This window comes from Taeniopygia guttata, chromosome 2 (genome assembly GCF_048771995.1).
Source record: "Taeniopygia guttata chromosome 2, bTaeGut7.mat, whole genome shotgun sequence".
NCBI lineage: Eukaryota > Metazoa > Chordata > Aves > Passeriformes > Estrildidae > Taeniopygia > Taeniopygia guttata.
In genome coordinates this window covers 87829265-87854944 of record NC_133026.1, presented here as the reverse complement: position 1 = coordinate 87854944, position 25680 = coordinate 87829265, and the positions used below count along the sequence as shown (strand labels likewise).

At 39.7% G+C, this 25680-nt stretch overlaps 2 protein-coding genes across 5 annotated transcripts; both read left to right on the top strand.

Annotated features, from left to right (window-relative positions):
- Positions 1-1234: 1234 nt before the first annotated feature.
- Positions 1235-10426, top strand: CHMP5 (charged multivesicular body protein 5). Its single transcript, NM_001245753.2, is given in 8 exon segments — positions 1235-1373; positions 5103-5207; positions 5940-5986; positions 7568-7661; positions 7745-7816; positions 8736-8844; positions 9218-9330; positions 9827-10426. Coding segments are annotated over 8 exon segments (660 nt in total). The 5' UTR covers positions 1235-1304; the 3' UTR covers positions 9878-10426.
- A 102-nt stretch (positions 10427-10528) lies between these two features.
- On the top strand, positions 10529-25645 carry BAG1 (BAG cochaperone 1). Of its 4 annotated transcripts, none has more exons than XM_032747157.3 (7): positions 10529-10710; positions 12743-12871; positions 12999-13081; positions 13794-13907; positions 14424-14531; positions 19803-19865; positions 25336-25645. In XM_032747157.3, exons 1-7 carry the CDS (start codon positions 10668-10670, stop codon positions 25453-25455), a joined length of 660 nt encoding a protein of 219 aa, XP_032603048.2. In that variant the 5' UTR covers positions 10529-10667; the 3' UTR covers positions 25456-25645. The 4 variants fall into 4 exon arrangements, with proteins under 4 accessions (XP_032603048.2, XP_030121667.2, XP_032603050.2 ...); XM_030265807.4 differs by having other exon boundaries at positions 22300-25645; XM_032747158.3 differs by lacking the exon at positions 10529-10710 and adding an exon at positions 10760-10950.
- Positions 25646-25680: the final 35 nt, after the last annotated feature.

The following is a 25680-nucleotide window of genomic DNA, read 5'->3' as shown; positions in this document are numbered from 1 at the left end:
CCATGGACAGTGAGAGAACTGATGCCTACAGAGACTCACCTGGAACAGAGGCTAAAGAGAGTTAAGAGTGAATAAAGTAGGTATTTATTAAAAAGCCTTCAAAGGATATGCCTTGGGCTGTACAGGAGCCCGGCTGTGGCTCTGCCCAAGATGGACACAAGAGGGATGACTGGCCATGAGTTTTTACACTTTTAGAAGTTTTGGTCCATTTATATATTGGGGTCAGTTGTCACGTTGTTAATTACAGCTTCAGGTTATGAAGTCCCATCCTGCCATATTGCTCTCCTCAATTCGCTGTTGTTCATACTTTTTGGGCCCAAAGCTGCAACGGTGTCCTTGGTTCCCAGGCTGGAAAAGGATTATTTTGTCTAACTAAGCTGTGAAGAGAACTTATTAATACTATTTATATGAAGTTAAGAATTAAACACTAAGGCAGTACAGCATCTGGAAAATATGAAAGCTAAAACTTAAGGCATCACTACCACTTCCCTGGGTGGTCCATTCCCATGTCTAAGCACCCTTTCTGTGAAGAAATCATTTTAATGTCCAGCCTAAACCTCCTCTGGTGCGCCTTAAGACTGTGTCCTTTTGTCCTGTCACTTCTGACTTGGGAGAAGAGCCCAACTCCCACCTGGCTACACCTCCTTTCAGGTGCTTGTAGCGAGTGATAAAGGTCTCTCCTGAGCTTCCTTTTTGCCAGGCTAAACACCCAGCTCCCTCAGCAGCTCACGGGACCTGTGCTCAGACCCTTCATCAGCTCTGTTGCCTTTCTGTGGGCTTGCTCCAGCACCTCCTTGTCCTTCCTGAATTCAGCACCTCAGAACTGGACACAGCAGTCGAGGTGCCGAGTACAGGGGGACGGTCTTACCCTGCTGGTCCCACTATTCCCGATTCATAGCGCGGTTTAGGTACACTTTATATGTTTTCCTGGCGTTTTTGACCGATCAGCGCAACTGGCGTTATGGGGGTGCTGCTACGCTGCCGGCAGGCGGTGCAGGCCCAGCAGCTGGCTGCAAGCTGGCTACGGGGGGTGTGCTGAGGGAGCAAAGCGCGCCCTGAGCGGGGTGTGCTGCGGGAGCAAAGCGTGCTCTGAGCGGGGTGTGCTGAGGGAGCAAAGCGTGCCCTGAGTGGGGCCGCTGCCGCGGCCAGTGGGGCGGGAACCGGGACCCGCTTCCTGCTCCACGCGGCCCCGCCTCCGCGGGGCGGGCCTGGCCCGGGGTTCCGGGCCGGCCGTGGGGTTCCGGGTCGGCCGGGAGCTCTGCCGCTGCTGCCGGGGCCGGGAGCGACTCCGAGACACCGCCGCCATGAACCGCTTCTTCGGCAAGGCGAAGCCGAAGGAGCCCCCGCCCAGCCTCACCGACTGCATCGGGAAGGTGAGTGCCCGTCCCGGGGCGGCCGCGCCCGCTGAGCGCTGCGCGGCCCGGCCTCAGCGGCTGGAGCGCCTCAGTGCCCTAGGGACCGCAGCGGTGCGTAGGGGTGTGTGTATCGCAGAACCACGGGATGGCTTGGGTTGGAGGGGATCTTAGAGACCACCCAGCTCCAGCCCCCCTGCCATGGGCAGGGACACCTTCCACTAGAGCAGGTTACTCAGAGAGCACCCGGACGGTCCCCGAGCGCTGTGATGTGTAATACAGGGTGTGTTTGGGTCAGCGTCTTTGGGTGTCCGCGCACGGACACGGGGATGGATGTACCTTTGTATGTCCATTCACCCACGCCTGCGTTTGTGTCCTGTGCCTGGGAGCACATCCTATACATGGGGGCGCACAGTGAGCGTGGAAGGCATGGCTCCCCTTATATCCTCATGGATATTCTCAGTAGTTCCATCTGAGGACTTCTCCAGGTGCACTAGCCAACTCCTGCCGTGGCACGTTGTAGCAAGGTAGGAGCAAGAAGATCAGTCTCCCTGTCCAATGCAGAAGCGTATTCTGTCTCTTGGGGGTGAGTAAGGTTGCTGTAGGGTCGATGCCAAAGGTGTGTGCAGATGGACAGATATGCTCAGACCAAGTAAGAAATGCTCAGGAAACACATGGCAAAACACTTTACAACTGTTGTTGTGTTGGCCTGCCTGCAAATAGGGTCAAGAAAACATGTTCAGATTTACAGTAATTTCATAGTCTTTTTTTGACTTTAAAGTTTATTAAGAAAACTGTAGCACGGCTTTGCAGCTCCTTTTGTTGTAAGCTAATTTTAAGACATGAAGAAAGAAAATGGAGCTTCTTGAGTATATTTGTCAATAAACAAAGGTCAGTAGTAGTTGTGGAATAAATGTAGGTTAACTAAGTTTTGTCATTGGAACTTGACAACAAACAGCTTCCATGGAAAAATCACAGTTTTCCTCACAGAAGATTTATTTTGCTGCCCAGTGGAGAGACTCTCTAAATGAAATACCTAATATTTGTCAGTGCTACCTATCAGTCTCTTGTGTATGCTGCTGGCTGGTATGGGGAGAGAGAAGTGCTCATAATGTTTGTCCTGGTACTTTATCTTACTGACAAAAATCTGTATTGCTTTTTAGCAGTATTAAGCCCAAACATAACTCTAAATATATTTTGTTAGAACAGTGAATAAAGCATCTGATTGAAAATCAGGACTAATTTTCCCATTGTTGCCAGTAAACAGCAGTAAATTTGGTGGATGACTTGAACTCCAAAATCCATCTGAGATACTAAGTGCTTAAATTTGCTATTTTGGCAATATAAGTGGAAGAGCAGGAAGCCTTGTTTCCCTCACAACAACTGACTCCTTATTAGTCTGTTAGATTTTTCATGCTGCTTTTGCCAGTTCCAAGTAAATGTCCATTTTCTAATGTTGAGGTAAATCAAAAGAAAATTTATATAGGTGAGAATATTTTTATATTCTGCTACGAGCTTGTTCAATCCTAGAAGAGTTTTGGGGTACATAAAAGTGTAATTTAAACAGATGTTTTGATTGGCAACACTAGGAATTTAGGAGGGTTTTTTTTTCCCCTCAAAAAATCCTGCTGAACACAGTTTTGATCGTCTTCTAGATGTTTGTAATTGCACTGTCTGAAAGTTTGACTATGCAAAACAGCAGATTAACTGAAAAGAAGAATTCTGGGTTTATTTTATGCATGTGAATACTTTGGCAACCAATGATGAGTTGCAGGGTGGTTACTAGTGGTTACTAGTGAGCACAGGGAGAAACACTTTGTTTTAGTAGTTTGAAGTTTATGAATTAAGTTTTTGTGGCAAGGAATGTGTAGTAGTCTGATTTGTGGAAGACTTTTCACAACAGTGGAGTCTCTAGGATAGGTCTTGCTGAAACTACAGACATGATTAGATTGTTTATTTTTAAATTACACGTGAATTATTATTGAAGAGAGTTGTGTGAGGTATTAAAAAACTTCTATTATTTCTTTACAATGTTAAATTCAGCAGTCTGGAAGCTCAGCTGCTATTGCTTCTGGGGTGTTTTCTGTCTTAGACACATTTTGCTCTACCTTTTGAAAGAGTCAAATTGCTTTATAAGATCTCTTAACCATGCTAGTTCAGTGGTAATTGCCTATTAAAGGGCAGTTTGGAAATCTATTAGGTGAGCAGTGATTAATACAACATTTGTTAAAAACCTAGACAACTCTTAGGCAGTAATCATGCTTATGTTTTGGATGTTCTTTTCTGTGTAGACAAGTTTAGTTATCTAAAATTCATTGCATTTAAAGGCAGGGGTTTTTATGCTTGCTGGCAGAGTCAGTGAGTGACTCAAAGCTGTCACAAGGCCTGTAGGAGGAAGGGTGCTCCAGGAAGTGAAGCATTAATAGTGTTTTTAAATTTTCTTCTTTGAAAAAACACTCAAAGTTTGTGGTTTTTTCAGAGTAGTAAATAGGAAACATAGGAACAAAAGGCTAATAGTTGTGACAACAGTGTAAAACCTCAAATTCCCTTTCTTTTGTGTAAATTTGGGCTCTTCTGTAGCAATGACATGTTCCTCAGTATGCCTTATTTGTAAGAGACAGAAGCTCTTCAAGTCCTAATGCGCAGTCTAGTTTTTTGGATAAATTAGATCCATTCTCTCTTCTTCTAGACAGTTTCATTTTTAAAAGCTGAGGTCCTGTGTCGTGTGTGTGTGAAATTTTTACGTAGTCAATGTGGGAGGTTCTGTCTCTGTTTCCTGCTAATACTGCTTGAAAGAACCATTATATAAATAAATAATTTTTTCCCCTGTGGAGGCTGATCTGAAAGATGCAATGAGCTGATAAAGATCTTGAGGAGTCCTAAAATCACAATTTTTTTTTCTTTCTTGCTATTAGTAAATTATTTGGATAATAGAAAGCTTAATACAAATTTTTCAATGCTGGCTGTGCCCAGGCACTTTAATGTCTTGTATGGAATGTTCATATCAGATGTTCCACTCAGGATGCCTCTGGCAAATGCATTTTGCTGTCATAAAGCAGGGTTTTAAAAGGGTCACTGAAATCAAAATCAACATAGTTGTACATGCTTAGCCACACCATTAGCGAGACAGAATTGTAAATTTGCACTGATCTGTTTTATGCTATAGTTGGAATGTCATTATAATCTAATCCCTAGGGAGGCTTCTTGGATTAAGAAGTTAATAAGCTTTATTTTGTTGTTTCCAGAGAAATGCTAGGGTAGTCAGTTCATTTTAAAAAGGCCTTTTATGAATTTGTGTATGCTAATTGAATCCATTCTTAGTTATGTAATTGTCATATTTAACCCTCTTATGGTGAGGGGTTAAAGTATATCCCAAATGAGAGCTCTGTGGAATGCCAGCAGGGTACACCTAGAAGTTCTCCATTCCACTTTAATCCCTGGCACTGTGTATGACCAGAAGTTCTGGAATGGAGAACTGCCTTGAGTGGGTTTGGAAGGGAGCATCTCAAAATGATGAGAGCATGTTACAATGGCAGAGCTTCCTGCAGCCTCAGAGTGTTGTTTCATGAGCTCCTTGTACAAGTTATTTCTCTTGATTCTGGTTCTGGATTCTCGCGAAATCTAAATTGTTTATAAAACCAATGAGTGATAGAAACACAACACAACAGAGGCTGTTCTTTTTTTTTGTCTCATACCTGAATAAAACTTCAATGAATGTTGTTTTCTTTGTTTTCCCCCTCATTCTTAAAGGTGGATAGCAGAGCTGAGTCAATTGACAAGAAAATTGCTAGGCTTGATGCAGAACTAGTGAAGTATAAGGATCAAATGAAGAAAATGAGAGAGGGACCTGCAAAGGTAAGAATCTTCTCTGGAATTTGAGCATAAGAGGATGTGACTCACATTTCTTGTCATGTGATTTAGCCAGTTCATCAGGTTCTTAAAACTGCATCTTGCCCTGCACATGAGAGATAAGATCCTGCAGGATTATTTTTATTAGATGTACATCTTTGAACAGTGTTTTATTGGTTTTTATTTGTTTCAGAGTGTAATGTAATTCCTCTGAGAAGTAACTTACTTCCCTTCTTCCTCATTACCTGAATTAAGTCTGGCAGAGAGGCTGTTTTCTTTCTCATCCAAAATAAAAAGCTCCACACTATGCCTAAAGAGGTAGCAGGGCAACCTGTTTTTCATGGGGATAAACTTACAATATAATATGTATCTGAAGATAAACATGTATTATATAAACAATATTGTTCAAGTACCCGTTGCAGTATTATTTTATGCTGACCATTAAAATGTGTTAATGAAAGATAGTTCTGATGGACTAAATTTGATGTTTTAGTTTCCTTACTGAAAACATGTCTCGATAGCTAGAAACTGAAAGTGTTTTCTGTAAGAAGCTTTGTGTACTCTCCTGTTTTGTCCATCATTAGTGCAGGCCAAATGCTGAATGTAACTATTGTTAAACTCTTGGCACTAGTAACTGAGGAATCTTGGAAAACTTAAATCCAATGCATTAGGTTTAAACAGCATAATCAACTGTAAAGTCAGATATTTTATCTAATGTAACACTATTGTTTCTTTCAGAATACAGTAAAGCAGAAAGCTTTAAGAGTGTTAAAGCAGAAACGAATGTAAGTTGAGACCTTTTTCAATTTGTGGTTAATAAAAGGTTGTTTTCTTTAATGGGCAGTGGCACACTTTTATTTGTCTTTCCAGTACTCTCCTGAGCACTCTTTAAAGCAAAATGCTGAAGAACCCTTTCAGAAATATCTCCTTACATATTTTGCACCAGCATATTTATGATTTATATGCCAGTATATAAATTTGGATTGGTACAAGATGACCTGAATCTGCTCATTATTACAAATATGTTTGGCTCCTAAACTTTCTGAGAGATTGCCTCATTTTATATTACTAATTGATTGCTGTAAATTTTATATTTGATGACCTTGCTCTGGTTTACTGGAAATTTACCTGTTCTCTACGGACACCTTTGAGGACTTGAGTGGATGTAGTGGAGGGAATTATGTCTAAATAGAAATGTCTAAATAGAAACCCCCAAATAGACAGGATAGATGATCCTGTGGTCTGGTCTTGTCTAGTGTACTGTCTTGAAAGTATCCAGCAACAGATCCAAAGGAAAGAACATCAGAACATGGCAAATGTTCAAGAATGTTTCTTTGGACTATCTCATAGTCCATGAAGCTGTATGAGCCAAAGCTCTCATCATCTTTCATTTCATGTCCCTCAGATGAATTTTACCTTTATGGGCTCACTCAATTATTTAAGTGTGACTTGATGCACTGTGATATATGGCAACAGTTAAGTATTAGTAAACTTTTACAATCCAAAATATCATATGGCAAGGGATGTGGTACTTGAGTTAGACGTTGTGACGAGGACTGCTTGATTCTGGCTTTAGGGGTTTTTTTCCAGGTTTTTGACTATGCTGCCTGCTAATGTTCCTTGGTGGGATTATTGGGCCCCTCATAACAGGCTACTGTCATATCCGTTAGTCATTTCTTTCTGTGGAACAGTAACAGATGCAGTCATTAGTTGTCCAGAAGGTTTTGCATGTGCATCCTCCTTGTCTTTCAGACTTCCTGCTTTTCATGTTAGAGGGACTCACGGTTCATTTTTATGCTTTCATTCTTTTGCTTAACTTGACATAGTTTACATTCTTGATTTGATACAAGTTTAGCTTTAAGAAAGATGATTTCTTAATTTTTAAAGTATCTCTTCTCTCTGTGGTTAGTCGTAAAGGTTTCTTTTTGCTACCCTGTCCTCCTCTTCCCTGCCCTGAAAAACTCCAGTGTGGAGCCACTGTGGTTTGGATCATCTGCCAATTCTTCTGTTCTCTTTACAGCATTAGTGAGCATGGCATGCATGTCTACCTTATGGTGATTAAACTTTTACTGTATCCTCACTTACTTTGTCAGTCTAGGCAAATATGGTGTTGCTGTCAGTTAAAACAAAGCTTAGTTCAGGAATAGCTTTGTTGGCTTCAAGTGCACAGAAATGCATACTGGCTGGATTTTTATGAAGCTGTTTATTCTTCAGTTGTGTATAATAAGTGAAAAAAAAAAAGCAACAAATCTGTTCCTATCTTTAGACTACTGCTGCTGGTTTTTCAACTCTTAATTTATTAAGAATGTTTGTGGTAATAAATAGTGTAGTGTTTTAAAGTCAATATTTGCCTTTTTTTAAAACAGGTATGAACAACAGAGGGATAATCTGTCACAGCAATCTTTTAATATGGAACAAGCTAATTACACTATTCAGGCACTGAAGGATACAAAGACAACGGTACCAGTTTGTTTATCTCACACTTGTTTAATTTGTTTAATCTTTGCTACATCAGAAACAAGCATGATGTTTGACTCTTCTAGGTGGATGCAATGAAACTGGGGGTGAAAGAAATGAAGAAAGCTTACAAGCAAGTCAAGATTGATCAAATTGAGGTGAGCTTTTATAGTTTAAATAGATAAAGAACAAAAATAATATACTGAAATAACGGTGAATGGACTATGAACTTCAAGGCAAGATGATTATTTTTGTTCATGTGAGTTTGCCTGCTTTTTTTTGTGCGACCACCATCATAATTCCTTCCTGATTTTTCTGGTACTGCACAAACAGTGGTTTGCCTTATTGTAGTGATTATTGTTTCCTTGCTGAGCTAATCTTGAATCTCTTCTCTTCTTTCCTTCCCTATACTAGTAACATGCAGATTAATCCTTTACCCTCCCAGTTCAAGGTAGTGCCTGATGAAAAAGAAAACCTTAAAAAACAAAAAAACAAAAAAACAAAAAACCAAAAAAAACCCCCAAACAACCCCCCCAGACAACAGCAGTAAACAACAAACAAACAAACAAAAACAAACCCCTAACTAAAAATCAGCAAGGGCTGACCCTGTCTTCAGAAAACGGATAAAAAATCTCCCATGAGATCTCTAAATATAATTTGAAGTATGCTGCACTTAAGCTCTTGCCCAATGCCAGTGCTGAATTCCTTTAAGTTCTCTTTCCTATTCTGTCTTTTATAAATGGCCTGCATTGTAAACCTTTAGGCAAGTATTGTTTCCTTGCCTGTATTCAAGTACAGTGCCAGTAAATATGCTAATGTATCTTCTAAATTCTGCTGTGGCACAACTCAGGTTAGTGCATATTTTCCAGATGGTAAATTTGTCTGAATTTCATACTTTTTCTGCTTTTCAAGTACTCCTGTCCTGAATGTGTGTGCTTTGACTTGTATTAATAGTGCTTCCAAAAAATGGTTTATTGAAAAAAAAAAAAAATTAAAAGAACTGAGTGCTTTGTATGTTGGAATTACTAAACTGAATTTGAGTAAATGTGGACCAATTGAAAATTACTCTTGCTTCAGGACATACAAGATCAATTGGAAGATATGATGGAAGAAGCCAATGAAGTCCAGGAGGCACTGAGTCGCAGCTATGGAACACCAGACATTGATGAAGATGATTTGGAAGCAGGTGAAGAAGGGGAAAGATGATTTTTTAATATTACTGAATATAAAAATCATCATACTGTTATACAGTGATTTTTTTTATTTCCTTGGTCAAATGCTTTAAATGTGTTTTAAAAAGCTTTGATAGCTTTTTTTAAAACATTAAAGCTGCATTGCCTTTAACAAGAGCATAGACGAACATGAGATTCCAATGGAATGCTACAAGGCAGGGAAGAAGGTTCTTTCCAGTGTGTGTGTGTATTTCTGACTGATGACTGACATGAAATGAGTCTGAATGCAAGCATTCAGTAAGAATCTTGAGTTTCTCCAAGAGCCGCTTTTCTCTTGCAAAAAGGAGCTTCTTGCAGAATGTTTCAACCACCGTAATTCAATTTCAGAACTGGATGCATTAGGTGATGAGCTTTTAGCTGACGAAGACAATTCCTACTTAGATGAAGCTGCATCCGCTCCAGCAATCCCAGAGGTCACTCCTACGGACACAAAAAACAAAGTGAGTCCTTTGCTCTTTAACAGCAAAATACATTTTTGCTTGGTTTGAATTAATCACATTTGTGTTGGTTGCTTGATATTTAGGTTCCTTAATATTTTGAACAAAAAAGTGTGCTTAATGTTATGTATGCTATTTATGTATGAATCCTACATACAGAGAATTTGAGAATACAGTGTACTGGGTGTTCTTAAATATGTTTAAAATCACTAGAATGACATTTTGTCACTCTTACCGAACACTGTCAGACTGCCAGTAGAATTTAAGTGTACCATTACAGCTCCAGTCTTAAAACCATAAGAAAAGCTTCTGTATGTTTGCTTTTGGGGCTTTAATAGAGCTTCATAGTGAGGAAGAACTGATGCACTTGTTTTGATTCCAGCTGTCACACAGTGGCAATTGCAGATAGACACTTTATAGAAGTAGTATGGAAGCTTCTGTGAAATGTTCCAGCTGTTGGGAGAGTTGTTAACCTGTTGCTTCTTTTTCTTTCCCACAGGATGGCGTATTGGTGGATGAATTTGGGTTGCCAAAGATCCCTGCAACATAAATGTTTCAAAAGCACAATGTGTACACAATGGAACTATACTTTTCAAATTGCATTAAGAATCTTTTTTATTTTAAAATTCTGGAGAACTTGTCTTTCCAGTGTAACCTTAATATCACTACATCCTAGAATGCAATATGAGTGGCTGGTGGTGTTCTTTCTTTGGAGAAAGTTGTTTTACTACTGATTTCTGTTAATGGAAAATTCATCCCAGTTCCTTCAGTGGAAGCAGTCAGTCTGATAGGTTTTGATTTCTATGTCTTATGGACAAAGTAAAACGTGAAGACTAGTGGTGGTTGTCGATAGCTGAGGTTTATTTTGACTTTGTATTATGTTTCTCTTTCTTGAAACTAAGACTATACGTTGCTGCTTACTCTCTGTAAAATAGCTCCCTTATTACTACGCCTGTTTGATAAAAGAAATGAAAGCAATTTTTAAACTACTGCAGTCCTGAGACTTTTATGCGGTTGTACTTGTAACCTTCTTGAAAACTGCTCGGGTTTTCATTAACTTTATGTATTCCATGGAGACATAAAATCACGTAGATTAGCAGATCCCTTTGTGTGGCGTTTTTGGTGATTAATAAGGTCCGAAGAACGGGGCAGCGAGTTACCAGCGTCACGCGCACAGGGTTCGCCAGAGGACGGGCCGGAATAGGTCCCGTTCCCGCCTCGGCCGCGTCCGTGCGCCGGGAGCCGCTCGGGAAGGCGGCATTCCCGGTGTGCAGCTGCGGAAGTGACGCGCTCCGGGCGCGCCCCGGCAGCGCCGCCGACGGTTCCTGCGGCGGGGCGAGATGGCGGCGCCCGGAGCCCCGGTGACCGTCACCATCACTTACAGTAAGCGCCCGGGCAGGGGCAGCGGCGGGGGCCGCTCCCGGCCCTTCCCCGGCCCCGTGCCCGCCATCCCCGCCCGGCCGGCGGCACCGGGCGGCCGCGGCTGCACCGGCGGCGGGGCGGCCTCGGCGGGCACGGCCCGGCCCCGCGCAGCCCGGGGTCCATCCCGGCTGCTGCCGTGACACTTCGCTCCCCGCTGGCCACGGCGTGCCAGCGTCTCCTCCAGCTGGGTCGCAGGCATAGGTGTGCTCACGGGTGGTAATGGGAACAGGGGACACGGCGCCTTTGCCAGCGAACGCAGAGCAGAGGTCGGCTGGGGGCGACGAGGAGCTTGGGGGGATTCGGGTGTCTCTCTGAAGAGGAAGAGTGAGGGAGCTGGGACTGTTCAGCCTCCTGGAGAGATGACAGAGGGGACCTCATGGATGTGAATGAATATATGAAAGGGGGATGCCAAGAAGATGGAGTCAGGCTGCTCTCAGTGAGGTTATGCAGTCTCTGTCACTGGAGGTATTCAAGAACTGTCTGGACACCATCCTGTGCCACGTGCTCTGGGATGACCCTGCTTGGGCAGGGAAGTTGGACCAGATGGCCCACTGTGGTCCCTTCAAGCTGGTCCATTCTGATTCTGCTGTTTGGGTATTCTTCATTTAGATGAAATATATTGCTGAAGTCAGTACTGCATGTTAACAGCAGGTGCTACCCAGTAGGCTTTCTTCTGGTTTGTTGAAGAGGCTTGGATGTAACAAAGAATGCTTTCTTTGGTAGGACAGGTGGTGCTGACCTGATGGAGTGGGCCACTCAAAGGCCAGCTGAGTTGGGTTTTTTTCCCCCTTGAAAAGAAAAACCAGAGGACGGAGAAGAAGGTAGAGGGGAAGATGTATCTATAAACAAATACAAAACCTTACTGTAAGGGGGTGAGACTAGCTTGAACTCCACAGTTCTTAAAAATAAGATGGGAAACATTGTGGTTAAATTTTGGAGTGGATCTAAGTGAGACAGCAGGAGGAATGAAGAAGATAGTAAGGTATTAAATCAGCAAGATGTTCTGCTGAGTTTTGTTAGCACAACTTAGTAATTTTTTATTGTATTAAAAAAAAAAATTTGCCTTTGGTTCTTTTGCCCTATGTTGGTAATGTTGTTTCCATCTCCAAAGCTTGTTGTTTATTTCTGATTATCATTTGTGTTTTCAAATTGTATTTCAAATTGTTTTGTTATAATGTTTCCTTTATCACCTGGTAGTTTTATTTAAGAGTCTTTGGTTAGGAATTTTGTGGAATAATTTGTTTGAATCATCATGATTCATGTGCTCCCTGGTGTCTTCAGAGAGTTCCATTTGATCTGAGGGGTCATTGATTGTTGTGGGTGCTTTCAGATTGACAGACTTTATGTGTGTGGGAGCAGAGGTTTGTAGAAGTGGTCTGTTGCAAATCAGAGATTAATAGGCATACTCCTTTTTTTTTCCCCTAAGAACTGCCTCCTGTTTGCATGCAAGTAATCTTAGGGAGTCTGAATAGGAAGTGGAAGGTGACAGATAAGCTGGGACTTCTCCAAGTGGTTATGTCTGCTTATCAGTAGTATATGGGGGAGAAACAGTTTTTGTACTCTGAGAATACTCTCTGGTTGTTGGTGGAGATGAAACAGGGTAGACAATGATCGCTTGTTTCTCGTGTTTGAGAAGGAGGGAGCAAAGGAAGTGATAATTGTCTCAGATTCCAAAGCCTCATGTGTGGACACCATCTGTACTCTTAAAAAGAGATAGGGAATAATATTTAGCAGGAGCTAAATTACACCAGTAAAAAACACCCAGTGAAGCTCTTCTGGTTATTCCAATGTAAGCCAAAATTTTCAGCTGAGGTCAATCACTTCAAGAGGAAGGAAATGCAGTAGAATAATTTGATTGAAAATTATGATTCTACGTGAGAACCTGTCATTTGAGAACTTTCTGCATTAATGGTAATAAGTATTAGAGATGAATTCTCTCCGTAATATTTTCTAGGTTATAATAGGTATTACTGTTAATGTGTGTTTCCTCTAGGCAATGAAAAGCACAGTATTCAAGTTGCTTCTCAGCAAGAAGATGGTGAACCTACACTACAAGACATGGCTGTACTTATTGAACAAGTCACTGGAGTTCCAGTTCCTTTTCAGAAACTGATATACAAAGGTAACTTACAAATCTGCCATGTTTCTTATAGAGGATGGGTGTCCATGTTTTCAATGTCTTCAAAAAGACATTCTTATGCCACTAACTATACTTAAACTGTTTTTTTCCTCTCTTGTTGTTCATTTAGGAAAGTCTCTGAAAGAACTGGAACAACCATTATCAGCACTTGGTGTTAAAAATGGTTGCAAAGTCATGTTGATTGGGAAAAGGGTAAGCATTGCTTTGGGATCTTTTTTCCCCCTTAAACTATCATCATTTTTGTTACTAAGTCAACTGTTGAACACAGAAACGAGCTGGAGCATTAACCTAATTTTGTACACCTATCCACAAAGTTGAGTTCAGTCTTATGTTACACTGCAAATAACTGCAGTTTATACTTTTCTGAAATTACTATTGACTGGCTTCTGCTTTACATTATTGACAGGAGTCTGCCTAATCTGTGGTCAGTGCTCATGAACTTTCTGTGCACTGATGACCTTATCTGCTCATCTTATTTTTAAATAAGTTTAAAAAAAACTTTCCCAACTGTAGCTACTGAGTCTTGATCATCTGGGTTATTTCTGGTGAAATTATTTGTGGCTGGCTTTGCACCTTGAGGATGAGATAATAATCTTATGATGTAAATATTGCCTATACTTTAGAAATAGTAAGTTGATAAAAAGAAAAAAAATCACTTTCCCTTTTTCCTTCAAATTAATCTCATTAAATGTGTTTATATACATTGGCAATTTAAGTATATTTGTAATTAAGCTTTGGAAGAAGCTTATTTGGTAGCTATTGAAATATGGAAAGAATAGCTACAGTGTAGTGTGTATTCTAAACCCTCAGAAGCCTTTATGTCTGTATCAGCACTGCTGCTTTTTAGCTGCATTGTATCTTTATTTGTTCCTTAGTTGTGAATGTTGTACTTTTGAACACACAGAATAGTCCAGAAGAAGAGGCTGAATTAAAGAAGTTAAAAGATTTGGAGAAGTCAGTGGAGCAAATAGCTAATAAGTTAGAGGAAGTTAATAAAGAGTTCACAAGTATCCAGAAGGTATGCCAGTTTTGTATCACTTTATATCTTTGCAAAGCAGTTTTGTAGGTATTTCTATGTAAAAAAAAACCAACCAAACAAAACAGTTTGGAGGTTTTGAGTAGTCAGTAAGAAATAGGCTGCCCCTCCTAAGTGTCCAAGAGTCAGTAATAACTCTTAGTGAATTCCAAATGCCATTTATGAGTTTGCAAAATAGAGACATGGCACTGTTTGGATAAAGGTAAATATTGTTTCCTATGGGATAACTTACATTCTTTATATCTGGAAAAACGTCTAGTTCTCTCAAAGTCAAAAGAAGGTCTATTACATGTTTATCATTTTAGTAAACCTAACAGATCATATATTTACCATGTCAAGAATTGATAAAATACAGAAGAATACAGATTAATATTTGAGTCCCTATCATGCTTGAAAGTACAGAAGTAGTAAAAGGTGTTTTCTGCTGTTGTAGATTGACAGATTTTCTAAGGTGAGTATTGTGTAGGGTATAGGATAATTTTGTTTTTTCTTCTTCAGGGATTTTTAGCAAAGGATCTCCAAGCAGAAGCACTAAAACAGCTGGATAAGAGGATTAAAGGAACTGCAGAGCAGTTCATGAAGACCCTTGAACAGATTGATGCCATTGTAAGTAACTAACCACAGAAGAGGGTCAAATCCCAACAGAAATTTATTTGATATTTTAATGCACTAAGAAAGTTATTTTTCGCTATCCAAGTGCTTCACAGTCATTAGTGGATCATAACATTGCATTACATTTACAGAGGATAATATACATCTTCCTGTATCATATAGTAGCTCAGAGCTAGATGAGAATAAGGGTCTCGTACAGAGATAAATAAAAAATTGCTCCAGCCAGGGTATTTCCTTATGCTGTTTCTCTGTCTGCTGGTCGTTCTCTGTAAGTCTCATTATATAATTATGTTGCATATCAAGATCATAATAGCCTGCTCTGAGGGGAAAATGCTGCTTTTCTGTGATAGTGGTGTCTTTGGGTCTCGTCCTCAGTACAGTGACCTTCTATTGGATTTTTTTTCAGACATGCGCCATGCAAATACCTATAACTGGTGAAACAAATATAGTTTAATTTGATGGACTCTTTGTAAAAGTTCAGCAGTGAACTAAATCAGAGTTATAATTTCAACTGGCCACCATCAAATGCTGTGTAAAATGGATGTGTTCCTGGGAATGTTGGAAACCTTAGTAACTAGTTTCTTACTTTTGTATTGCAAGCCTATGATGATAATGTAGTCTTTGCTGTTTCTTATACTCTATACTTTTTCTAAAAAAATTGCTGTATTCTAAGTATTTTGAAGTCTTCAAATTTCTGTTTTCTTTTGTGGCTCACATACAGGAGAATATTGTGCTGACAGTTTTTGAATGCTGTTACACATAAAGACTTAATATAAATGATTTCCTGCTTGAAGTGGCAGATTTACTACGTGTTGTCATGAAAATATCAGTAAGGTGACAACAGCTGTCTCAATTGGATGGGGTTAAAGCTTATTTCTGACCCCTTCAAGTTTTGATACCAAATCCTATTTGGAAAAAAACTCAGTACTTTTATTCTGGTGTACAGTTCTGGAACCCAGCAGGCAGCTTTGTAAAACTGTTTCACTGCTTTCTGGATAATCCAAACTCAATTTCCCAAGTTTACTTTTAATTCTGTTACTTTTTGTGTGGTTTAAAGAGAAAGCATGCTGTGCTGTGTCTCCTTATCCAAAATACGCTAAATAGTACTGGAAAAGGGATTTTATGTCTAGTACAATGTTGTAGAAGAGTTATAATCAGTGACTTGGTGTTTAGATTTGGGAAATAATAGAGTCCCTGTACTTTGTTTCTTGAGAAAGTGGAGCAGCCAGAGCTAAGACTAATTGCAATTAATTTCTTCCAAAATCTGTAGTAATTGAATAATAGCCTATGCCATTGAAAAGTTGTTTGTTTTTTGTTTTTGGTTTTTTGTTTTTTTTTTAATAAGTGAGGGTTTAGATTGCCAGTGATTTCAGTTGCATTGCACATATTTGTTTCTTTTAATATACAAAGCTGGTTGTGAGATTTGTCATGAACACTGGACTGATGTGCAATCTTGCAGATGAAATACATGTAGGTGGGTGGAATCTTTACATAAAATGTGGGAGTTGAGAGTGCTGGTATCACACCAGGTCACATGAACAGGCCACCAGCTTACTGAGGCAGCACTCAGCTGTACTGTGGTTGTGCACTGTGTGGAGGCATCAGTACAGACTGGTAGTCAGGGATGTGTATGAGCAATAAATGAGTTCCACTGGAGTTAAAAATGGCAAACAGAAATGCAAAGCAGTAAAGTATTTTACTTTATTGTAGAATTGGTTTATACAAGTAATCAGTGTTCTTTTCAGCAGCCAAGTAAAAAGCTAGTTGTGACACATCTGTTAAGTGCTATTGGACATGTAGAGGTGCTGTTGATTGAGTCAACAGCATGTTTAAAAATTCAGCAGGGAAAAATGTGATTGACTGAGAAGAATGGATGATGTATTGTAGAAATCAAACATATCAGCAAGCTGACACAATAATATCCCAGCTTTTTTCTTTGCCAGTATTGTCACAACTCATTAAGGTATCTCAGCTGCTGTTTTATTTGGATCATTCAAAACTGATGCAAAATGAGATTTGGTTGGTTATAGAGAGAAGGGTGAGGAAGCCTGCATATTGTTTTCTTTCTATTTTAGGAGTATCACTTCTTACTAGTAGCAGACAAGCTCATTAATTAGAGGAGCTGAGTTTGGAACTAAATACTTTTAATAGACACCATGCATTCAACAATTGTGAATTTAAAAGATGGTATTTGGAAGGTTGAGAAGTAAGTTTATAGTCATACAGTAGTGGGGTGTGAGAGAAATAATACAGTGTTGTTACTGCCAGAGGTGTGAAAGGGATGCTTTTGGGTAGAGCATCTGTCACTTAAGCATTGTAACATAAATGTGTTTAAACAGCTACTGCTTTCACTGCATCTTAAAAAATTTTGATTTGTCTGACATAGTCAGACATTGCCATAAGCCACAGATCTTAGAAGTTTTCTTCAGGAAGGATGCGGTTGAGTCTTGTTCAATACTTGAAGATTGGTGTGTGTGCATTCACAGATGTGCTGTTTATTTCATCAGTTAAAACAATCGGTCCAGGAACAGAAGTCAAAACACATTATTTATTACAAATCTCAGTGAGAAAAATACAGGAAATGCTTTACTTGGTCATCTGGATCAGTTTTTTAAATATCTGAAAGGCTTTTTGAAAAAAAAAGCAAAGTTTTTCTGAGATCAGTAGGAATATTTGAATCCACAGTCATGACAGCAATGCACTTGTGAACCAGCTCTGATTTAATGAATGTTTTCACCAATATTGCAGTGTGAGCACTCACTTTGTGCCCAAGATGGTCTCCTGTTAAATGGAAGATTTTTTTACTCTAGAAAGACAATATTGCAGAGAACAGATTGTTCTAAGAATTGAAGAAAAGCCTTCACTTCTGAAATACCAGTCACTGATTTTGTTAACATAAATTCACAACAAATCTGTCAAATTGCCTCTATCAGTATTGAGGACATTAACAGTGCTACTGACTCATAGTTATGCTCTGGTGGCCCATCCTCCTTTCCTGAAGATTTTTTTAAATTATAGTTCCTCTGTAGAACTTAAATTAACAAGCTGTTCTGATGAAATTTAACTCTCTCCTTGTCTCAGCTGTACTTGTCACTGGATAAATCCATACGAAAATAACATTTCAAGGATTAAAAGAAAGAAGTATTCTGAAAAAAACGCATCACTATTCCTGTAACAAACATTTCCCAGACGTCTGGGAAGTTTTTTCACTTACAATAAGACGAGATCCTATTACTAAACTTTTTGAATTTTTCTGAATCAATAAAAGTGATAAGAATTTCTTACTGTAATTCGTTAATCTCTTAGCATAAGCTGTAAGCATGAAATCAGATCTTCAGAGAAGGGTATTTCTAAAGCTCAAGGAGCATTGTCACGTGAAAGGGGAGGTGTCATGATTGTAAGTGCCCTTGAAGTACTCACTTTACCAGTTTTTGGAATAGCCCTCCTTTATTCATATAATAGAAAACTCTGAGACAGGATTGCTGGTGGTAGTATCTGGCTGCAAAAACGTACTTAAAGCAATATACTTACCAGCTCTAATCCCCAACAATGGAGTCTTCCCTATTTTTATGCCATTTTTAATTTACTCTTATACTATTTTTACATTTGCTATTATACTATTTTTACATTGAGGTGGAGCTAGAGTGACTCTAGTCATGCATCATGGTTCAGTGGGGGGTGGCTGTATTTTGGAGGTGGGTAATGTCAGTATTACATCTGAGGTGACCTTTGAGGCTGGAGCTATACATTAGTATTGTATTCAAGGTATACTTTGGAATGGAGGTGGGCATCTGGGATTTTGCCACAGTTGCTGGTTCAACAGCAGGAAATAATTTTCCTTCCTTGGCTGACAGCTTTTACATGGCTTATCAGCTACAAGGTACCACCATGTTCCCCTTCTTGCAGGATTTAGACAGACCCTGGCCATGGTGTCTCCTCTCTTTAGGCCCCCTTAGTGTTTGTTTGTGGGCAGTTGGTATTGCTGACCACATTCCATCCAGGGAGCAGCAACCACATTTTCTCCCTATAATTCTCCATGTTGTTATATCTGGGTTGGTAACTTTCCACCCTTCTCCATCCTCCATTTCATCCCCCCTTAGTCTGTGTGCTCACTACAGTTTTTTGTAACTTTCCTACCAAGTATCAGTAATGGAAACTAGGTTGTAACTTTTCTACTCCAACCATCATGCTGTCAGGGCTCAAGAGGGAAACATGAATGAAATATCTCTGAGGAGATAAGGAGTATTCCTGTAGGGAGGTGACACGGCCCACAGCTGAGCTGAAGTGCCTCACACCAGTGCACACAGCATGGGCAAGAAACAGGGACAGCAGTAGAATCCATTTGTCTGAACAGTAAAAGAAAAGAACACTTTTTTCTTTTTTTTTGATTTTGATTTTTACAAAAGTTTATGTATCTCAACCTCCCAGCTGTGCTCACATTTTGGCTGAAATGAAACAGATAAGGTTAGGTAAAGCTGTGTTCTTGGTCTGGAGTCAGGGTGGAAAATAAAAGATAAACTAGTAAGAAACTCCCAAGATTTTAATGCATTTTCACTAGTGAGAACACAGTGTTCTTAAGAATATTCACATAAACTATATAAAATGATAATCATCTGTACAGGTGTTTTACCTGTTAAGAAAAAAATTGTAAACCTGAGCACCATTCCTCAGCAGCACCCCAGTTTCACATAGCTTGAAAAGGACAACGCATGTAACGCTTGCCAGGATGACCTACATGAATGTAATGGCTGGTAGGAGTACAGAAAATTATGCAGTTTCAATTAAATTGAAGGCTGACATTGTGTAACACTTCACATCTGTTGCCTTCCATGAGTACATTGAGAGATGATCAGATGTACAGCTTAGACTGGCAATGGCTGCATTACTAATGATACATTCCAGTGATGACAAGTGATTGAATGAATGTATTTGTAAGAAATTTGTTCATGTTAAAAGCTCTGAAGAACATGTTAACATACACCACACAGCAGAAAAAGCAGTGTGTGTAGTCTGTTGCTGTATATTCCCTAAAGACACATGGTAGATTTGCTAGCTTGGTTCTTTGCAGTCAGCCTACTGCATCCCTAGCTTTTTAATAACTTTTTCTTATATATTCTTTCCTGTGTAATCATCCTTACTGAGCAGGCATGGCATTTTCAGGATGCCTGTTCAGAGGATTCTTTGATAATTCCAGCTTTTGCAGTAAGTCTGATACGTTCATTTCAGCATTAACCTGCATCAACTTGTTTGCTTATTTTACTGCAGAATCTGCCAGAGAATTTCAGTGACTGCAAACTGAAAAAGAAAGGGTTAGTGAAGAGGGTCCAGGTGAGTTTTCTTGGTTTGTATTTGGTGTGTTTTCTTCCTTTTTTTTTCCCTTCCATAAATGCTGGGCACTTGTATACCAAAAGTTTGTGAAAATGAGCTGTTTAGATGTTTTTCAGTGTTTATTCTTACATCGGTGTCTTGTATGACCTCCCTTTGAGAGGTATTTAATAGCTTTGTAAAATAGCACACAAAATACAGTTTTTCATAGGTCATGCTGTTTTCAGATAATGCTTGTCATTTACATTAATGGTTTGTTTTATGGCTGCTTGACGATGTGAAGTAATCCTGATAACTTGTAAAAACAACAGGATTGACCATGCCTCTTTTTTTGAATCTTGATGGATTGGAGTAATGACTGAGGTCTGGGCACAAGGATGCAGTTAACTGTAACTCCTGCTGACCTACTCCTGACCTTGCCAGAGGTGTTCTTTGGAAAATGTAGCTTATACTGCAATGCACCAACTTTCTATGGAGAGTAGGTCTTTAACATCTATACAGCAGAGTATCTGTGCTGGGGATGGGGCGTTTATTTGCTTTGCTATGGTATGATGCTTGTGAATTCCTATGAATTGTCTTCTTAGAGACCTTGAACTGAAGGTTTGTTAATAAATACTGGAATTCACCTCCCTCCACTCAAATTTACATAAATGAATGGTAATACTACTTGTATTACTGTTTTTATTTATATTGTGCTAGCTTTAGTGCCAGATTTGGCTCCAAAAATTGTTCTTGGAAGTACCTTGCATTCATATATAGAGTTTAATGATTTTGTCTTTTACTGTAACCTTATTAAATACCTCCCATTGATGTTTTGTAAGTTTTTTAGTATAGCCATCTATTGTAGAGGAAGGCCCACCAAGAAGTACTTCATAGGAGAAATGGTTTTAGTTACAGCTTTAGGGACAAAGCACTTTGTACTCAGTTATTGAGATAAGTTCAGGTAATGGAAAGGAAGGTGGTTGCTGGTGTGGCTGTGTTATGTGGGGGTTCTGAACACAGTCTTGATTCCATGTGCCTAACCAAGGCAGCACTTGTAATAGACTGGTGGCTATCAAACTTTGTGGAAGCTACTGGATCTCCACTCTTGGGTGAAATTACAGCAGAAGTAAGTGGGGCTTTGTTCAACAACTGCTGTTTAAGCATAATGGATTCTGGTGAGCAGAGATCAGAATTATTTATGTGCTTTTATAGGCACAGCAAAATGCAGCTGTGGGTTATGAACCCTTTGAGGACTCCAGAAGAATTCTAAGGGGTTTCAGACCAGAGCTGTCAACAACAGTTTGTTTTACCAGAGCAAGAACAAGAAAACAGTGGCAAGTTATGCTTATTATTCTTAAGTATCCATTAATGCAAGGGGAAGCTATTGACTGCCTTCTACTGCTGGCAGTCACACATCATCTAGGTTGGGAAGATGAATATGAAAGAGTAGCAGCCAGCAACTGCAGTTGTTACCACCTTCACTTTTTCATCACTCAAGTTCTTACAGATGTGAGTTGATGACAGCTCAAGGGATGGCTGGAAATAGATGATTCAAAGTGGTGTGATGGTTGAGGAACATTCACATGGCACAATAGTTTGTTGCTGTAGAAGGAAAGTGCTTTCTTACTGTCTTTTTAATGTAAATAACATGAAATGTCTGGTTTGACTGTCAGAGTCTGGTGCAGACATAGCAAAAACAAAGGTGAGACATGAATAGCTAAGGGGAGAATCTTTCTCAGGACGTGCAGTATACTTGCATACCTTGGGGTTGGCCTAAAATAATTTATTGGCCTAAAGTACTGGTGTGTTGTGTTGTGTACAGGCCGAGCAAAGTGACCAGGGGCTGCTGGCTGCCAGTTGCTCTCTGCGTGTTACTCTACTTGTGAGAATTCATGGGCAGGTTCTAAGAAAGCATAAGGTGCTGTGGACTGCCCTGTTTGGAATGGAGCCTTCTATCTTTTGAGGAACACCAGCTACTGATGAGGATGAAGGTTCAGTGGTGCCTTGTAGTCTTAAGAAGTAGAAAAGGTCTTGGTTTAATGAAAGCTTGTTTTAAATTTGACTGAGCAGGTTTGTCCCTCCCAGCCTTGGCCTCTGAAGTATGTGTTTTAGAAAGGAGCTTAGAAGTCATGTTCCAAACTGAATGAAGCACTAACTTGTCTGAACCTTTGTGTTTCCTATTGTTGTTTATGAACTTTGGATCAAATGAAAATATGTCAGCATTAGGACTGGTGATGGTGGGCAGCCATGCTATTGTCCTTATTAGCCTTATCCAGTGTCATGTTGGATTCTAGGTAAATGCAGGTGTGCATAAGCTATTACCAAAACAACTGGAAAGTGGTTGTTGAGCTGACATCTTCAAATTCACAATAGAAACTGCACTTTCAGTTCTTCAGGAACACCTCCTGGTGCCAAACTGTGTATCCAATAACATTTGTTTGTTTTTTATTCTCAGGTTTTTCTTGCCCAGTGTGATACCATTGAAGGGAACATTGGTCAAGAAATGGACAAGCTACAGTCAAAGAATTTGGCACTGGCAGAATGAGGCATCGCCTTACATAATTAGGAAACATAATTGCTCTGTGAGCAAGAAGAAAAGTTTGCTCTTTGTTTTGGAGCACATATCCAGCTTCCTTTTTTTTTTTTTTTTCCTCAAAGCCCAGTCTGTTAGACTGGCACCAGTCAATCATTGCTTGCTGGTTGTCTTGTTTGCCGCTTGGTTAGAACTATTATTTTGAAAAGAAATCCTTCCTGAAGAATGGCTGAGCTAATCTTTGTGGTTAATTGTGTATCTTATGGACAATAAGATAGTTTAGTTAACTAAGTTACAAAGTTTTCAGTGGTGGGCAATTTTGTCTGATATATCTTTGAATTTATTTACAGCTCAAATCAAAGAAGGTCTGTAATCGTACAAGTGCCATAAGTTGCAGTTGTAGGACTTCAGCTAGATTGAAAAAGGCAAATTGAGACAACATCTGGGAAAGTTGAACATTCTAGTAGACAGTTCAGAGCAATAAAAAACCCCTACGCATTTGTATCTACTTAATGTTTGTATGCATTTATAAATATAAGAAAGCTTGACTATAAGGGAGTCGTACCTATTTTAGCCTTAAATTGTCATAATAAATGGAATGTACTGTAACATGTATGGTACTTAATTTTGAGTGGTGCTTTAAGTTGTTACTGAGCTCCTTGATACAGACATATGTTTTTTACACAGATTTCTGATGTACTGTGGTTTTTATAGATTATTTGTATTTTTATTATTTGTGTTCTGTCTTGAGTTATGTTGAGAAATGAAACGAAATTACTCATGCTGCTCAAATACCAAGGGTTCAGTTCAAGCAAGGTATAACTGAGGAGCTATTTTGAAAGGGTTTTTTATACTTTTTTCTGAACTTACTGAATTAATGATGCTATATTTAATGGGAAAATGAAGTGATTATTCCAGTATGTTAAGGCAATCAGTGAATTTTTATAACATGTTGCAAAGAGACACAGGTTTATTTTAGCAATGCCATCTGTGTGAGGGTTATGGCTGAGTCTTGCAGTCACATATGTACTGTGCTTAACCTTCTCTGTTATGTGAGAAGTCAGCTTTTGCAGGAGACAGAAACTTTGAGTTGGTGCAGCCAACTTTGCAGTGGTTGCTCAGAGGTTCTGAGCAGACTGTGGAGCATGTCAGCCTGTAGGTAACATAAATGTACAGCAGCTGCTTTTTCACTGATGCTCCTCATTGGGAGGTCAACCATATACGCAGGGACTAATAAGGAGCCTCTTTCTGTGCAGGAAATAAACTCTTCATCCCAAATGAGTCAGACTGAAAATGTTTAGAATTGGCCCTTAGGTAGTGAGGCATTATCCATTTGTTTTAAGGTTAGCTGTCCTTTCAAGATAAAAATAGGAAATGTATGTAAAAAGGTCTTAACTTCTGATAAGTTATAAAGTTTAAATAGTACCTAAGCATTATTATTACAGTATTGTCTTTGATGTTCGTAATTGGAGGAACATTTTTTTTTAGTGAAAAATACCATTGAACAAGTGAAGTGATAGCTGTGCATTTCAAAGGGTCACTTGTATTCTAAAAATGCTGGTTGACCATACCAAGATTTAAGTTGCCATGTTTTTTGCTGTTAACCAGTTACTCCAAGCTTATATTTTTTCCTTATGAAATTCTCTTATCAGCATCTGTGGAGGATTTCATAGGCTAAACTCCTAGGAACCTTATCCATCATGTTAGGATTTGGTGTGGTAGGACTATGGAAGTTTTTTCCTAGGCTGACTAGCCTGTCATGCTGCATTTCCCTAGCACTTTAAGGTTAAGAGGAGGAAGCATTGGTTGTAGTCATTTTTGTGAAGCTGTGCCTATCCTGTGGCTGCTTCTGGACCAGTTCAGCTGACTCTTAAACCACCAGCAACACTTGCCTAATTCAGGGAATGCAAAATCAACCACTTCCCTATGATGGAAAGGATCCTCACCCTCCCAAATGTGGGTTCTCTAATGTGTTGAGCTTTCAAAGGTGCACGTACAATAAGCAAGAATCCTTCTGTGCCCATGGAGAGAAGTGAGTGCTGTGGTCATGGCTAGGACTGTGTCCATTTCTGCTGTTCCTGCGTAGTTTTCTCTCTTGGGTGAGAACATTTACAGGCAGACATCGTCTTCCCTGCAGCCTTTCCCAGAAATTACTGCTTCCTTAGATGTGCTTGTGTGAGTACATCCTCAGCCTGTCTCAGAGCAAGGTAGATTAACTTCAGGATGTTCCATAGCAGATCTGTTGATGGTCTGGTACTTTGAGGCAAAGAGTGATGGTGAACCTCTCCCACCAGCACATCTGTATTCAGCAGAGAGTGGGTGTCCTGAGCCAGATTTACCTTGCAGTGCTAACTGGTTTGGTCTCTAGGACAAAAGTATGTATATGAAGACCAACTTGTGCAGTATAAATTGTTTTGTCTTCCAAATATAAAAATGAGTTGGTTTGTTTTGGAAAACATATGGTTGTATTAAGAGTTATCCAAGACATTCTAGAGTGAATTGACTTTTATACTTAGTTTTGGAGAGGGGAGTTATAAACATTTTTTGTCAGAATAGCCTTAAATTCAGTGAAAGCCAGCATCTGTGCTTTTCAAAAGTGCAGCAGACTGCAATTGTGGGAGGATGGGGAAGGAAGATGTGATTTTAAATATTCTTCAGAGTTTGTAAATATAAATAAGCTTTAGTCTCAGTGATTCTGTAGTTCAGGTGTACTGTGATACCTGTTTCGCTACAGAATCATTTCCTCAGACCAACAATCTGCCACGATCATGTCAAAACAGAAGTTACTCCCTTTTGCCTCAGTTGCACTTACCCCATCGTCTTCCTGCAGTTGCTGTGTTGCTCTGGCTGTGTTTACAGACCTTGGATTTGCCATCCTGGCAAAATGTACCAGAGGATTTGTCTTTTATGAAAATGGAAATTGAATTGCACACGCCCTTGGCCCGTTTTCTCTCCCAGATCCCATGGGCTGGTGTGAGAAGAACCAAACCCAACTCAGGGAAATGTGGAGTCTGGAGCCATGGGATGGGTTGCTCTCTGGAAACAGCACAGAATTATAGTGGCATCCTCCATGACTAAGTCCTCTGGAAGATAATGTCGCTGTAAGCCTGGAGCAACACTTTTTGACTTCTAATGGACACTCATGGTTTGGAGTGGAGCACTTGACACCGTGGAAGTTGGCACTAGATGTTTTTTTCTTTTTTTTTTGGTTAACTCATGTTATTGTACTGTGATAAATGAAAAGATAAAAGTAAAACATGGAAAGTTCTCTGCTGTCCTTGGTGATGTTGTAGTCACTAGATT

What these genes read in the sequence shown, in the direction of transcription:
- BAG1 (XM_032747157.3), top strand. Translation starts at nt 10,668, where the DNA reads ATGGCGGCGCCCGGAGCCCCGGTGACCGTCACCATCACTTACA. An exon ending in GACCGTCACCATCACTTACA is followed by an intron (nt 10,711 to 12,742) that starts GTAAGCGCCCGG and finishes TGTTTCCTCTAG; the next exon opens with GCAATGAAAAGCACAGTATT. An exon ending in AGTTCACAAGTATCCAGAAG is followed by an intron (nt 13,908 to 14,423) that starts GTATGCCAGTTT and finishes TTTCTTCTTCAG; the next exon opens with GGATTTTTAGCAAAGGATCT.